This window comes from Ixodes scapularis, unplaced genomic scaffold (genome assembly GCF_016920785.2).
Source record: "Ixodes scapularis isolate PalLabHiFi unplaced genomic scaffold, ASM1692078v2 PGA_scaffold3__209_contigs__length_174095766, whole genome shotgun sequence".
In the NCBI taxonomy this organism is placed as follows: domain Eukaryota; kingdom Metazoa; phylum Arthropoda; class Arachnida; order Ixodida; family Ixodidae; genus Ixodes; species Ixodes scapularis.
The window spans coordinates 124,164,409-124,177,777 of NW_024609868.1; the positions used below are offsets into that span (position 1 = coordinate 124,164,409).

A 13,369-nucleotide genomic window follows, 5' to 3' on the forward strand; every position below is an offset into this window, starting at 1 on the left:
TCACCGCGTTGTCAGGTTAGTTTACAACCTAACGTCTTGCGAGAGGAATCCCCGCTACAAGCCGACTACAGTTATCTGTGCCGATTTCGACACCTGTCTTTTGTTTGTTTGTTTTTTCCTTAAAGGACGTTTTTTTCCGGCCCTCGTCTTTATATATAGGGCGACACCTTATCAGCGACTTTGCACGGCTCGTTCTGTCTTCTACTCGTCGGTATTTTGTGAGGTTTGTTTCCATGTCTTGTCGGCAAGAGCACGCTGACAGAGGATCTACACGGTCGCGGATGCTTAGACGTCGAGCTCTGGAGAGTCCGGGGGCCGTCGCGCCGACTCACGAGAACCAGAATGCCCCGAGTTTCACGCCCCTGGTGGTCTTCTCCGTTGCCCTGCTTCTTATCTCCGGGGCCGTCGCCACGGGGTTTCTCTTGTCTGCCGGGAAGTCACCGCAGCCCCACATTGTGTTCATTCTTGCGGATGATCTGGTAAGCGATATACTACATGTAACCTCCCCCCCTCCTCCCTTTTCCCCAAACAATTGTTCTCTTTTTAACCCGGAATGAAACTGCCCATTGACGAACGATCATTAACCGCCAAAAAAATAGTGCCAAAACTCCAAACCAGATGCCGAAATTTCAGACCCAGCCCTTATCTAAATCAAAAGTTACAAGTGATTCGTTGAAAACTTTTAGTAAGATAACAGGGCTGGTTTTTACCAGTTTTCACTTAATGGTTTCATTCAGCTTCATGCACTCTTTAAAAGAAAAATCTAGTAATATTTACTAGGTAAAAGCTAGTAATTGCTGGTCACATATGTTACTAAGTAAATAGCAACAGTAGGTCGTAACGGTCAAGCTAGTAACAGTTACTAGGTCAAGAAGCTAGTAACTGTTACTAGCCTCAAAGTAGAACATTGTGTATTTCACTACTTCTAACTAGTGCCTTGCACTACCTCAAGACAGAAGACCGAAACGGCAACAATTCTCGTGAAGTCCAGCAAAAAAAAAAAAAAAAAAAGTGTGCTACTTATACCATTTAGCACCAGATGGCAGGTGCAACAAAAATAAAAACTGGAAATTACTAATCCAGGCGGTGCTACTCACCGTTCACTTAAAAGTAAAACAAAAACAAAAACCGATTATATATAATTTATTTCGGCGCTTCCACATTTGCAACTAAATTCACATATTGCACACAAACATTTTCAGCACAAAAGAGACCGATTTCACCGGCCAGTTTGACTACGCCACCGCTGCCGCGATGCATCTAGGTAACTTTAGTCTCTGCACGCGTGCGGCAACCTTGCTGGAGCTTTGCGCGTGTAGAGCATGGAACGGCACGAGCTCTATCATGCACTGCCGTTTGCCTCCAGTGAACAAAAGTTATGCCGGCGTCACGCATGCGCCGAACGCTTGGTGAGATCGGTCTATTGATACAATGCATTCAATGCAGTTCAGATACAGATTCGAGGAACATACGTGACACGCTTACTCTTATCACTCTAATTTCTAACTCCCTTTACTGCCCACCAGTCTTCTATACTCCCCTTTGGGTACGCAAACTTCTCGTCGTGTAACACTACCTCAGTGAGTAATGTTGCAAATATAATGCTCTTTTCGCACCAATATTCTTCCTCAAGCAAGTTTTAAAAAGATCCAACGCTTCTATCACCTCGAAAATAACGAAGGTAAAAACGTACATTATTTGCGACGGTCGATAAAACAACCTCGCCCACCGGTTCTTAGCATCTATGTGTGCGCTTCCCCGCATAGCAGCCGCAAACCAGCTTTCTCGTCGCATGCGTTGATCGAGAATTAAAACGAATGCGGTTGTTGCCGGCGAGAGATTGCTTTGTTGTCGTCACCCGCGGCGAACAAAGGCTCTAATTGACGCTGGGTACGACGGCAGCTGGAGTTCTTTCGCGCGTTGCGCGACAGAAATGGATGCACAATCAATACCGGATGCAGCTTGCATCGTAATTTGTGAGTAGTCCACTGACAAATGCTTGTGTTTGTGGGTAAGATATAACTGTAGGGCTCGGAGTTTTCGGTTTAAACCGATAAAAACCGATAAAAGTACGCCAAATCCATTTTCGGAAATTCGGTGTTAACCGAAAAAGGTAATTTTGTAGGTTCGGCATTTTCGGTTTAAACCGACAAAAACCGATAAAAAAACGTCTAATTCCTTTTCTAACATTTGGTTTTAATCGGAAAGGGTCTGCTTTTTGGTCCGCGACGAGGTGGCTGGGGAAGGGGAAGAGAGAGAGGGCTTTACAAAGTTCGACATTATGTGACGCCTTCGTGATTGCCCTCTCCCATGTTCAACATGCAACAAAAGAGGGCTTGAATTTTCCTTCGCGGGACATCTGTGTCCTTTCCGTGATCGGGCTTAGTGTGTCAAGTTCCCGTCCTAAAAAAGAAAGTTCGGATGTGGGCTAGTATAAGGTTTTTCGCTTCATGCACTTCAGATGACATCGAGGAAAGCCCTTAATACCTTTCTTAACACCTCTTTTAAACTTCCCTGTGATTGTAAACAGAAACAATGAATTTTTTTTTTTTTTTGCCATTTCGCTGGTTTCTGTACCAGCGCCCCCGACGGTCGCGTCGTCACAATGGGAAGGAAAAAAAAGCGCGCTAAGATTATGCCCGCGAATTCCGCGATTTTGAGGTGTGTCCTGACGGAAGTTGTAGCGAAGACGACGTAGGTATATGTGTCGTTATTCTTTGAATGCCCACCTAAAGAAGCGCTAAAAATACAAGGACGAGGAAGTAAACAGACAAGAGCGCTTGAATGATCACAAATATCACAGCTACAAGGATTATCTTATCCGGTGTCCGAATGTGTTTCTTTCATATTCGCCGAAAAAAAAAACAACGGTGAACGTTTTTCGGAATAACTATACACGAACTCAACTCTCCTACGTCACGCCGCGGTGGTGGCGCGTCGGGCGCACTTCCGGTCTGGGGTGGTGGGCAGAAGTCGCCGTGCGAGACATGCATTCCTGTGTCTTTTGGAAGAAACGAGACAAAAAAATCTGCCTTCTCGTCAAAATGCTGCGACGGGGACTCTACCAAGGGAGTCTGGTAAGGTTTGAAGATCAGTTTTCATGTGTTTCTGCCCCCTCCGTTCGTCCGAGAACGTGGATAGTAGCCGTGAAAAGGGAAATCCAGACTTGTCGAACTACGATTGCTTGCGCGGGAAACACTTCGTTGTCGCCAGATATATTTGTTTTGTTCCAACATGAACGAGAGAAAACCGCCAAGTTGTCCGGACCACCCACGGGTTCAGTGCGTCTTCAAATTTGCACGGCCGCCTGATCGTTCGAACTTTCGTCTGCTCTTTCAAACTTGTCTGCTTTTTGTCGTCTGCTCGTTCAGACAAAAACGGCCCGTAAACCAAAGTTTGACCCAATGATTGCAATAGGAAGTAATTGCAGGCCTCAAACGACTTAAGTAGGCTCCGTGTAAAAAGTAGATACAAGATGTTGATCATTGGTACCAGTGGCAATCACCAACTTGTTACGCTTGGTCTGTTCCCGCTTCCGATTTTCAGTATCGACGTCGATCATCGCCGCTCAATCTACACTTTTGCAGCACGAGCGACGTCGCGACCGAAAATAGCTAGAAGAATCTCACCATGGTTTTGGCGTCCATTTTGCGGCATTCATGTGAATGAATCGCCGCACGTCAAATTTTTTACGCAAAGTTTAGCGCCGTAACGAGGCTTGATGATTTCCCTCAGGCGATTAAAGTGGTAACACATTGCTATGAGGACGTACAATCGACGATTCCAGCGCGAAAAAGAGTATGCAGACTCCCACAGACGCCGACAACGTGACCTTCCAATGGTTTGTTGACGCGGGACGCGGTGCTTCTTGCCCGCACTCAATTGCGTATGCGTTCGAACTGTCTTCTGCTCTTTCAAACTTGTCTGCTTTTTGTCGTGAGCTCGTTCAAATGACAGCGGCCCATAAACCAAACGTTGACCCGGTAATTGCGATAAGAACTAAGTGCAGGCCTCAAAACACTTTAGAAGGTATATATGCTCGGGTAAGTAGGCTACATGTAAACAGTAGATACAAGGAGATGTTGATCATTGTTACCAGTGGCCATCGCCGACTTCTAATGCCCGGTTCTACTTGCGGTTTTTAGTATTGACGTCCATCATCTCAGCTATGGTTCTCACATCTGGAGCTCGAGCGACGTCGCGACTGAAAATAGCGAGCAGAATCTCATCGTGGGAGTCAGGCTTTAGCGCCCATTCTGCGGCGTCCACGTGAAATGAATCGCCGCACGTCATATTATTCACTCGAAGTTTTGCCTCGTTAATTTTGCTGAAGCCGCTCAAGTAGTCAGACATTGTTAGGAGGACGTAGAATCAATAATTCCAACGCGAAAAAGAGCGCGGGGACTCCCGCCGACGCCGACGACAACACAATTCAATGGTTTGTTTATGGGCGACGGCGGACTTTTTGCCCACCGCCCACTGCGCATGCGCGGCGCCGGTGGCGTCCGCTAGGGGCACTCCGGTTTGTTTGTAAACACGAGTTGGTGTATACCCCGGAAAAAACCGAAAATTGAATTTTAAAATAAACACCGAAAAAAGTACGCCGAATTTTAAAAAAATAAAAACCGAAAACGCGGAACCCTAGATAAAAGCAAATTCAGAAAGAGTCGTAGAATGCTTAAACATCTTTTTCATTACTCCAAAAGCTAGATACACTATTTACGACGCATATCAACGGTCATCACAGTCCGCTGTCACGACCGAAGACAGCTAAATTAGAATCATTCAACGACCGTGCACACACAGACCGTGAAAAAGACGTTCTCAGTGTCAAGAAGAAGCGAAGCCTCTTGGTCGGCGAAACCCATGCCACAAAACCGACCGAACGATCGCCGTCGAGCAGCGGATCCGGTGACGAGCGACACCGGCTCGTTAAAACTGTCCTCGAAGCTGCCCATGTCCACGCAAAAACTCTCCCAGTCGAGCGCACGAACGTTAACACTGCACTCCAACACGGGTACTCGAGAACAGCACAAGACACACGGCGAAAACCGCATGGCCATTGAATCAGTGATGGCAGCCATCACTGATGCAATGGAAGCCAGCGCTGCCTCGCGGCAGCGCTGGCTTCCACGACGTGATGTAAAAGAGGCTGCGATCGTTATAAAGTCAGCTCCAATTACCTGAAACATGCCCTTCTACAATATTTGCTGCTACGATTGTGTGTGGATACCTCCAGCTACGTTCCGAAACAGTAAGTGCTTCGCTAACGGTAGCCATCGGCGATGCAGTAGACGCCGCCATCTTGTCCGCGCCTTTGGTGTAGTAAACCACGACCAACTCTATGCTTACGACCACTCCATCTGGAAACACTCCAGCACGCACCTTTCGGAAAGCCGAGTTTCAGCGGCGCCTCGTGGCAAGGCCTGGAACTCTGTATATTTTTTCGTATTTTTCGCGCTGCACCAGGTTGTTTTGGGCTCGATGGTGTTGGCGGCGCGCGGTCGCAGCCAATACCATCTGGTGTTGACTGCGCAAACTACAAAAAAAAAGCGAACTAATAGACCCTTTTCGAAATTCAGTGCCATCTGGTGGTTTGTAAAGCAGTCTAAGTTCTGCCATATCAATGGCGGAAGGGAACTTGTATCGGCACTATCACTTTCTCAAGTCAACGGCACGCGAGGAATTGTTCATTGTGAGTTCTTTCTCGATCACTTTCAGTTCGATGGTGGACGACGACAAAGTGCCCTGGCAAAGGAACACGGAATTTTTGGCTCCTGATAATTTTCTATGTTTGGCGCTTTCTATAGCTTTTGGACTTCCAACTACCTTGAAGATCAAACCTGGACGCTCCGTGACATCGTTAGGGGGTCCCGACACCCCCAAAACAGCGCCACGTTTATGAAGGTGTCGTGAATCACCAAGGACCTTCGACGACGCTCCGCTCGCTGATCTTGCAACCGATGGGGTCATTTCGACGAGTTTGGAGCCAGAAAAGATGGACACCGCAGCAGCCCTGGGGTGCTATGTTGCGCTTTTTGCACTCCCAGGAGACTTGGAAGAGGGAAGTGACGTCAACGACACAGCAAATGCAGATTGGATGTTGACAGAAGAAAACGAAATCCACACCCAATCTGCGTTTGCTGTGTCGTTGACGTCACTTCCTTCTCCCTAGTCTCCTGGGGGGCTATGTTGCGCTTTTTGCACTCCCAGGAGACTAGGGAGAGGGAAGTGACGTCAACGACACAGCGAACGCAGATTGGGTGTTGATTTCGTTTTCTTCTGTCAACATCCAATCTGCGTTTGCTGTGTCGTTGACGTCACTTCCCTCTTCCTAGTCTCCTGGGAGTCCAAAAAGCGCAACATAGCACCCCTGGGAGTGCAAAAAGCGCAACATAGCCCCCCTGACTTCGGGAACGCGCGGTCAACAAGCCGAAGTAAAAGCGCAGCAGCAGCTTGAACCCGCCAGGACCACAGCCATCGAGCTTGACGCTGGACTCCTCGGAAAATTGGGAATCACCAAAGAGGACATCGGCAAATTAATAACCACACTCTTGCACAGCTACATACAAGGGACGTTGACCCCAGGCTGGATGGCAAGCCAGCAAAGGGACGCCATGGAATCCGAAGAGGTGAGTTCTCAAGATACTTTCCAATTTCCACCACTACAGAAATTACATAAACCAGAAAATCTAACTTCAGAAGAACGACAAGCTAAGCCTAACAGCTTAGGAACCGCCCCCGTGGAGGAGAACCCCGAAGACGAAGGGTTTGAAATGTATATCAGTAAACGCTGACGTAAACGCCGGTGTTCGACAGTCCAAAAACCGAGAACATCATCTGAGGAAGATAGGCGGGAAACTCCCACATCAACCCAGACAGTGGTACTAAAAGCGATATGCAAAAAGAATGTCAAGGACTTCAAGACACGAGATATAAAAACAGCGGTGGAAAAGACGGGAACCGCCAGTCGTGATGACTACAAAATTCAAATTCAGACGAAGACGAACACCATTGCGCTAAAAACGCGGAACGAAGAGATAATCCAAAATCTCCTAAAAGTCACTGAGATCACGAAAGGCAAAGACTCGTACGCCTTAAGCCCATACAAGGCAATGGGGAACGACCAAGTGCGCGGTGTCATCTACTTGCACGGTGATAACAGCGACGAGACACCCGAAAGGCTACTACCGGATTTGGAATGCAGAACGGCCAAAGTAGTCTACGCCCGCCTTATGGGCAAGAAAGGCAACGCTGTGGTGATCACTTTTGAGGGAACTTGGCTGCCAGCGAAAGTCATGTTCTGCCGCGAAGTGTTCACCGTGAAACCGTACCGTCCAAGACCAATAGTCTGCTTCAGTTGTCACAACATTGGGCACAAAACGGACGTATGCCCAAGCAAAGAGAGCAGATGCGACCAATGCGGGCACATCCACGAAGAAGAGATGGAGGAGTGCACAAGGGATCCACAGTGTAAGAACTGCGGTGGGGCCCACGTGGCAACCAGCAACAATTGTCCCAAGAGGAAGATCTCAGAAAAGAAGCAGCCCGCAAAGCCACCACAGCCGAAGCTACTGAGAGAAAGTTACGCGGCAGCAGCCAAAGCAACTGCCACCTCACAGGCCCAACTTCGCGGCCAACAAAACACAGAGCAGGAGGTCATTCGAATTCCTCCCAACCCAGGAAAGCCAACAGTTGACTGCAATAAGAAAATGGCAGCCCCAAACTGGATCCCAGAATGGGCCCAGCGCACGAAGGCTAAGTCCACCGAACAACCAGACTGGAGGAAGGAACTACAAGCACTCGAAGCAAGGTTCGAGAAGCAAGAATCCAAAATCGCCAAATTCGAGAAAGACGTGGAAATGGGATTTAATATGGTATTCCAAGTACTCGGAGAGATTAAAAAGGAAATTGCTGAACTCAAGCATAGCAGATAGAACGAACGAACCCGGACAGACCAAGATGGCACCGACACAGATCCTACAGTGGAATTGCAACACGTTCTCGGCAAGAGCAGCGGAGCTCAAGCTCCGCTTCGAAAGAAATGCGCCACCAGAAATTCTGCTGCTGCAGGAGACTAAAACACCGGACATGGCAATCACCGGCTTCAGCCTTTACCTAACTCCGACCATCAAATCTAAGCCAAGCTGCAGGGAGAAAAATCCCATTGAAAAGAAAGGATGGGTGGCAGTTTGCGTACTCGAGAACATACCACAGACGCAGCTAGACACCACTGCACTCTGCTCGGACAAGAGGGAGGTAGTTGCTGTCCGACTACAGAGAGGTAAACTCAAACTGGTGGTGGCAACTGTCTACATAAAGCCCAATACCACTCTAAAAAATGGAGAGACGGCAGAATGGATCCGAAAGCTATCCGAGCTGGCGGATGGAGACCCACTGATTGTCGGAGGGGACTTTAATGCACAACACCGCGAATGGGGATACGACACCAACACAAAGAAAGGCCGAGACATCATCGCAGCCATGCAAACAGCCGGGCTTGAACTCCGCAATGAACAAGGGGTCAAGACGCGACTAGCCAAACAACAACGCCAGAAGGACACTACACCAGATCTCACGTGGGCCGCAAAGCGCCTCGACACCCAGTGGACACCAAGGAGGGACACACAGGGCAGCGACCACTACCCCATCGAGGTCACAGTCACACACCCAAGTGGGCGGAAAGATAAGGAGCTTCGACCGATCATAAAATGGGACGGATTCCGGGAGCTAATTCTAAGCAGCCTGGAGCGGCACAAAGACATCGAGGAAAGCATCTGCAAGGCGATGAAGGAGGCAAGAACCCACGTTAATGTCAAACAAGGTGATCCGACACCGGACACCCACCTTCTGAACCTATGGGCCAGTAGACTACAAGCGTTAACAAGATTCAGGAGAAGCAGGGCGACGGCGCAAAAGATCAAGCTCAACAAAGCGACTGCCATGGCTATGAAATACTCCAAAGAGCTATGCCGGCATAAATGGAGAAGCCACTGTGCATCATTCAACGCACATACCGGACTCGGAAAGGCCTGGCGGACTTACAGGGGGATGAACAAGAACAAACGCAAGAGCCGGAACGCAGCACAGAACCTTGCGCTTCGCCTGAAAATGACGGAGGAGGAGCTGGCGGTAAAAGCAAGTCAGATATTTTTCCCGCACATCACGGCGGCAAAACAGGGAGGCAAAAAACGCTCAAAAGCTGGGCTGGAAAACCACCAAAAGAACCTGGAATGGACGAACCTTTCAACATGGGGGAGCTGCTTGAGGCCATCCACTCAGCCAAACAAGGAAGCGCACCCGGACCCGACAGGATGACATATACGGCTCTTAGTAACCTCCCAGGCGAGACCAAAGAAGAGCTATTGAAGAAATATAACGAAACATGGAAGAAAGGAAAGATCCCTGACTCTTGGAAGATCTCTTGGGTGGCACCAATACCTAAACCCGGAAAGACGCAGGATAGAATCGAAAATTTCAGACCAGTTTGACTAACGTCCAGCATCTGCAAAGTCTTGGAGAAAATGGTCCTGCAGAGGGTACAATGGTACCTCGAGACCTACGACAGGCTGGACCCGAGGCAAACAGGATTCAGAGAAGCCATGGGAACACCAGACAGTCTCAAGCTGCTATACGAAGACGTGATGGCAGACAAGAAGAGCATAGATCCAAGACTTGTAGTTGTACTTGACATAAAACAAGCCTTTGATTCCGTTCCGCATTGGGCGGTGAAAGAAGGAGCTAAGAGATGTGGACTAAGGGGCAGAGCACTAAAATTCATCAAAGGCTTTCTGGCCAATAGAAGGTTTAAGGTGAAAATCGGGAACACAATGGGCCCGGAGACACTCAACAACAGAGGCGTACCACAGGAGGCAGTGATATCGCCCACATTATTTAACATGGTAATGGCAGATTTACCAACGAGACTGCGGCGCATTGAAAACCTCGGGTTCACAATATACGAGGATGATGTCACATTGTGGACCAAAGGAGGCTCGCTGGGAGACCAGGAGTTCACTATGCAACGGGGCATCGAGGAAGTTGCAAAGTACTTGGAGGAAGTCGGGATGGAGCCGTCCCCTGAAAAAACCCCATACATGGTCGTTGCGAGACCAAAGGACCACAGAAAAGGGATTGCACAGCAAGTGCAACTTCAACTCAAGGGAAAAGAACTAGAACGGCGTCCGAGCATAAAAATCCTTGGAGTTACATTTGAAGAAACAGCTGGGAGTACCAAATGGCTACCCGAACTGAGGAAGGTATGGGACCAGGCCCTGAAATTGATTCGTAGGACAACGAGTAAATCGTGGGGGGCGGACGAAAAAGCAATCCGGACCATGGCAGAAGCCCTCCTCACATCCAGAGCGCTCTACTGCTGCAACTGGATGAACCTCACCAAGGCTCAGTGGAAGCAAATTGAAAGACTGAACAATCAAATAATGAGAGTGGTAACTGGACTACCGAGATACACACCCTTCGACGAACTAAGGAAATATGCAGGAATGAACAAGATAGAGGGGAAAGCAGAGTCACAACAAATCGCACACTTTCAACACCTCGAAAGGACTAAACATGGGCGAAGACTATTGGAAATCCTAGGATACTCCACGGAAGGTAGGCCCCCGATCGAGGAGGCTTCCCCACCATGGCGAGACATAGGCGTAACTGATCACAAGCCAACATTCAAGGGACAAGGAACTAAACAGAGAAAATTCTCAGCCAAGAAACACGTCTAGTGGCTTGCGAAGAACACTGAATGTAAGGAAATAGGGTACACGGATGCCGCGAAGGACGACGGGGCTGCCGCAGCAGCCTTTGTCGACATTGCGAGGGACAGGACCTGGTCAGAGACGCTTCCAACGCAGACCTCGGTTAAAGAGGCTGAACTGCGTGCAATTTTAGCCGCAGCCAAAGATATTCGTGAAAGAATCGACCCAGGTAACAGGGCCTGGATCTTCACAGACTCTCAGACGGCGCTGAAAGCTTGCCGCAGCTGCAGAACGAGAAGCAGAACGGTCAAGAAGATCAAGAGTATTGCGGAGGAGCTCAGGAAGCTGGATTCTAAAATAACGATCGAGTGGCTACCCGGACACAACGATATCCCGGGGAACGAGAGGGCTCACCAGGCCGCAGTGGAGGCAGCTAGCAGCACCAGCTCCGCGCCAGGCCTTACCTCTCGAGTCGAAACGACGAATCAAATGTCAATAGACCCAGATAAAATGGCCGAGCAAGCCAAAGAAGGGAGGAAACTGTACCTGAAGGGTCTTCTGCTAACAGAGGAAGACCCGATACCACCAGGGTACACGAGATGGGAGACGGTTCGGCTACGGCGAATCAGGACAGGGACGGACCTAACTCCGGCGAAAAAAGCACCCTTCGGACTGAAGCACCACGAGGATCCAACGTGCAAGACATGCACAGAGGGATCCATGGCAACGACCAAACACGTGCTCTGGGAATGCAAAGGCCTGGAAGACTTTAGAGTAGAGTCATGGGACTCGCTACCAATCGAGAAAAGGCCCACGAACCTTGAAGACTGGACCCACCCCAAGGGACAGCCGCAGCACAGAAAAGAAATCCTGGACTCCCTGATCAGCTATATCAGGAACTCTGGGGTCCATCACTTCATCTAGATCTATTCATTGTCACTTACCCTTTCCTATAAATCCCTACATCCATTTTCCCTCTCGCCTCAGGGACACCAACCCATAGACGAGTGAACCTTTCATTAAATAAATACATGTTCTCTCTCTCTCTCTCTCAGTTCGATGGTGACCAAGAGCCTGGGGTGCTATGTTGCGCTTTTTGCACTCCCAGGAGACTTGGAAGAGGGAAGTGACGTCAACGACACAGCAAACGCAGATTGGATGTTGACAGAAGAAAACGAAATCAACACTCAATCTGCGTTTGCTGTGTCGTTGACGTCACTTCCCTCTCCCTAGTCTCCTGGGAGTGCAAAAAGCGCAACATAGCCCCCCTGCATTCAGAACAAAGCTCCAACCCACTCAGATGCCTCGAGAAAATTATATACACCGAAGTGCTTTAAAGTCGATTGTGTGCCGCCCACAGAATGACTAAATCTGATTTATTAGAATTAAACGCTTACGTAGCTCTTGTGTTCCATTCCTAAGTCGCGTCGTACTGACCCCCCGAATGCACAGGCCTCGCATCATCCGCTTAGGAGCATCTTCAACGTCTTCCTTTATCAGTCACTAGAAGGCCGCCATTGGTATCGCACAGATGCCGTTTCAGAGATGATGATAGTGATCAAAGTGGCCAGAGTGAATTTCGGAAAGGGTCTATTAACGAATTCGACTCCTTCAGTATCCTTTACGTAGAGTATTAGCATTTTACATCGTGAACTTGCATGAAACCAGAGAGAGCGATCAGCTGCCGCGCACCCACGGATAACAGAAGAACTCGACGAGGTAGGAGCATAGAGATCACATGGTAGGAGGACTGAGTTTTCGTGCCGCCTAGTGAGAACGCCTCTCACTAGACGGTGCTAAAACGCGGCCCTCAATCCTAGTTCGCATGCAGCGGTTTTGGCCCTAGAGCGGCGCGATTTCTGCCGTCGCGGTGCTCTGGCCAGCACCAGCAATTCTGCGGCACGAGCGCCGCGACGGCAGAAATCGCGCCGCTAGGGCCGCCCACACTAGCGAGAAAACGCGCGTGGCACGCCGATCGCGGCAAGTAACAAAATGTCGCCGAAGCACAGTCAGCGCCACGAGCGCGTGCAGACACACGCCCTTTATCTTGCCGCTTAACCGATTTATCGGCGCGCCGAGCGCGTTTTCTCGCTAGTGTGGGTGGCCCTATAGGGCCAAAACCGCTGCATGTGAAACACGCTTCAGCCGGGAGGAGGCTCTTCCGTAGGGAGCGCTCAGATGGAGTGGTCGCAAGTATAGAGTTGGTCGTGTACTAAAAACCTAGTAAAACGGTAGTAACGGTCGCAAGCAGGTATTAAATGCTGCAGTTACTAGCTCTTTATTATTTTTATTTTTAAGAGTATTCAAGAGCTCCGTTGGCCACCATTTTTCCTTCGAAAATTTCTAAGCATCACTGATACCTTTTTAATAAAATAACGATTAGTTCCGAAACATTTACATCTGGTTCGGCCCGCTAGGGCTAAATATTAGGCGGAGAATGGGCGTTCGGCAAGGCGTAGTTGAATTTGGCGGTGAAAACAAAACTGTAAATGTATTTGGGGGACATCCTATACTACATTAGTCAATCCCGGGAAATGTGAAGGTAATCTTGAAAATGTTTCGTGCATTAAAGGGACGATGCAACAATGTTTGCACTTTGCGCAAATACCGCTTAGAACGGATCCCTGACGTTAATGACCTCTCAAACATGCGTTCGTTTT

At 49.0% G+C, this 13,369-nt stretch overlaps 1 protein-coding gene across 1 annotated transcript in view; it reads left to right on the forward strand.

The window, feature by feature from the left end:
- Positions 1–281: 281 nt before the first annotated feature.
- LOC115318696 (arylsulfatase B) overlaps positions 282–13,369 on the forward strand; it is a 52,707-nt gene continuing 39,619 nt past the window's right edge. Inside the window, exon 1 of the mRNA XM_042292868.1 lies at positions 282–479. Coding sequence (XP_042148802.1) covers positions 282–479 — 198 coding nt within the window. The remainder of the gene's footprint in view (positions 480–13,369) is intronic.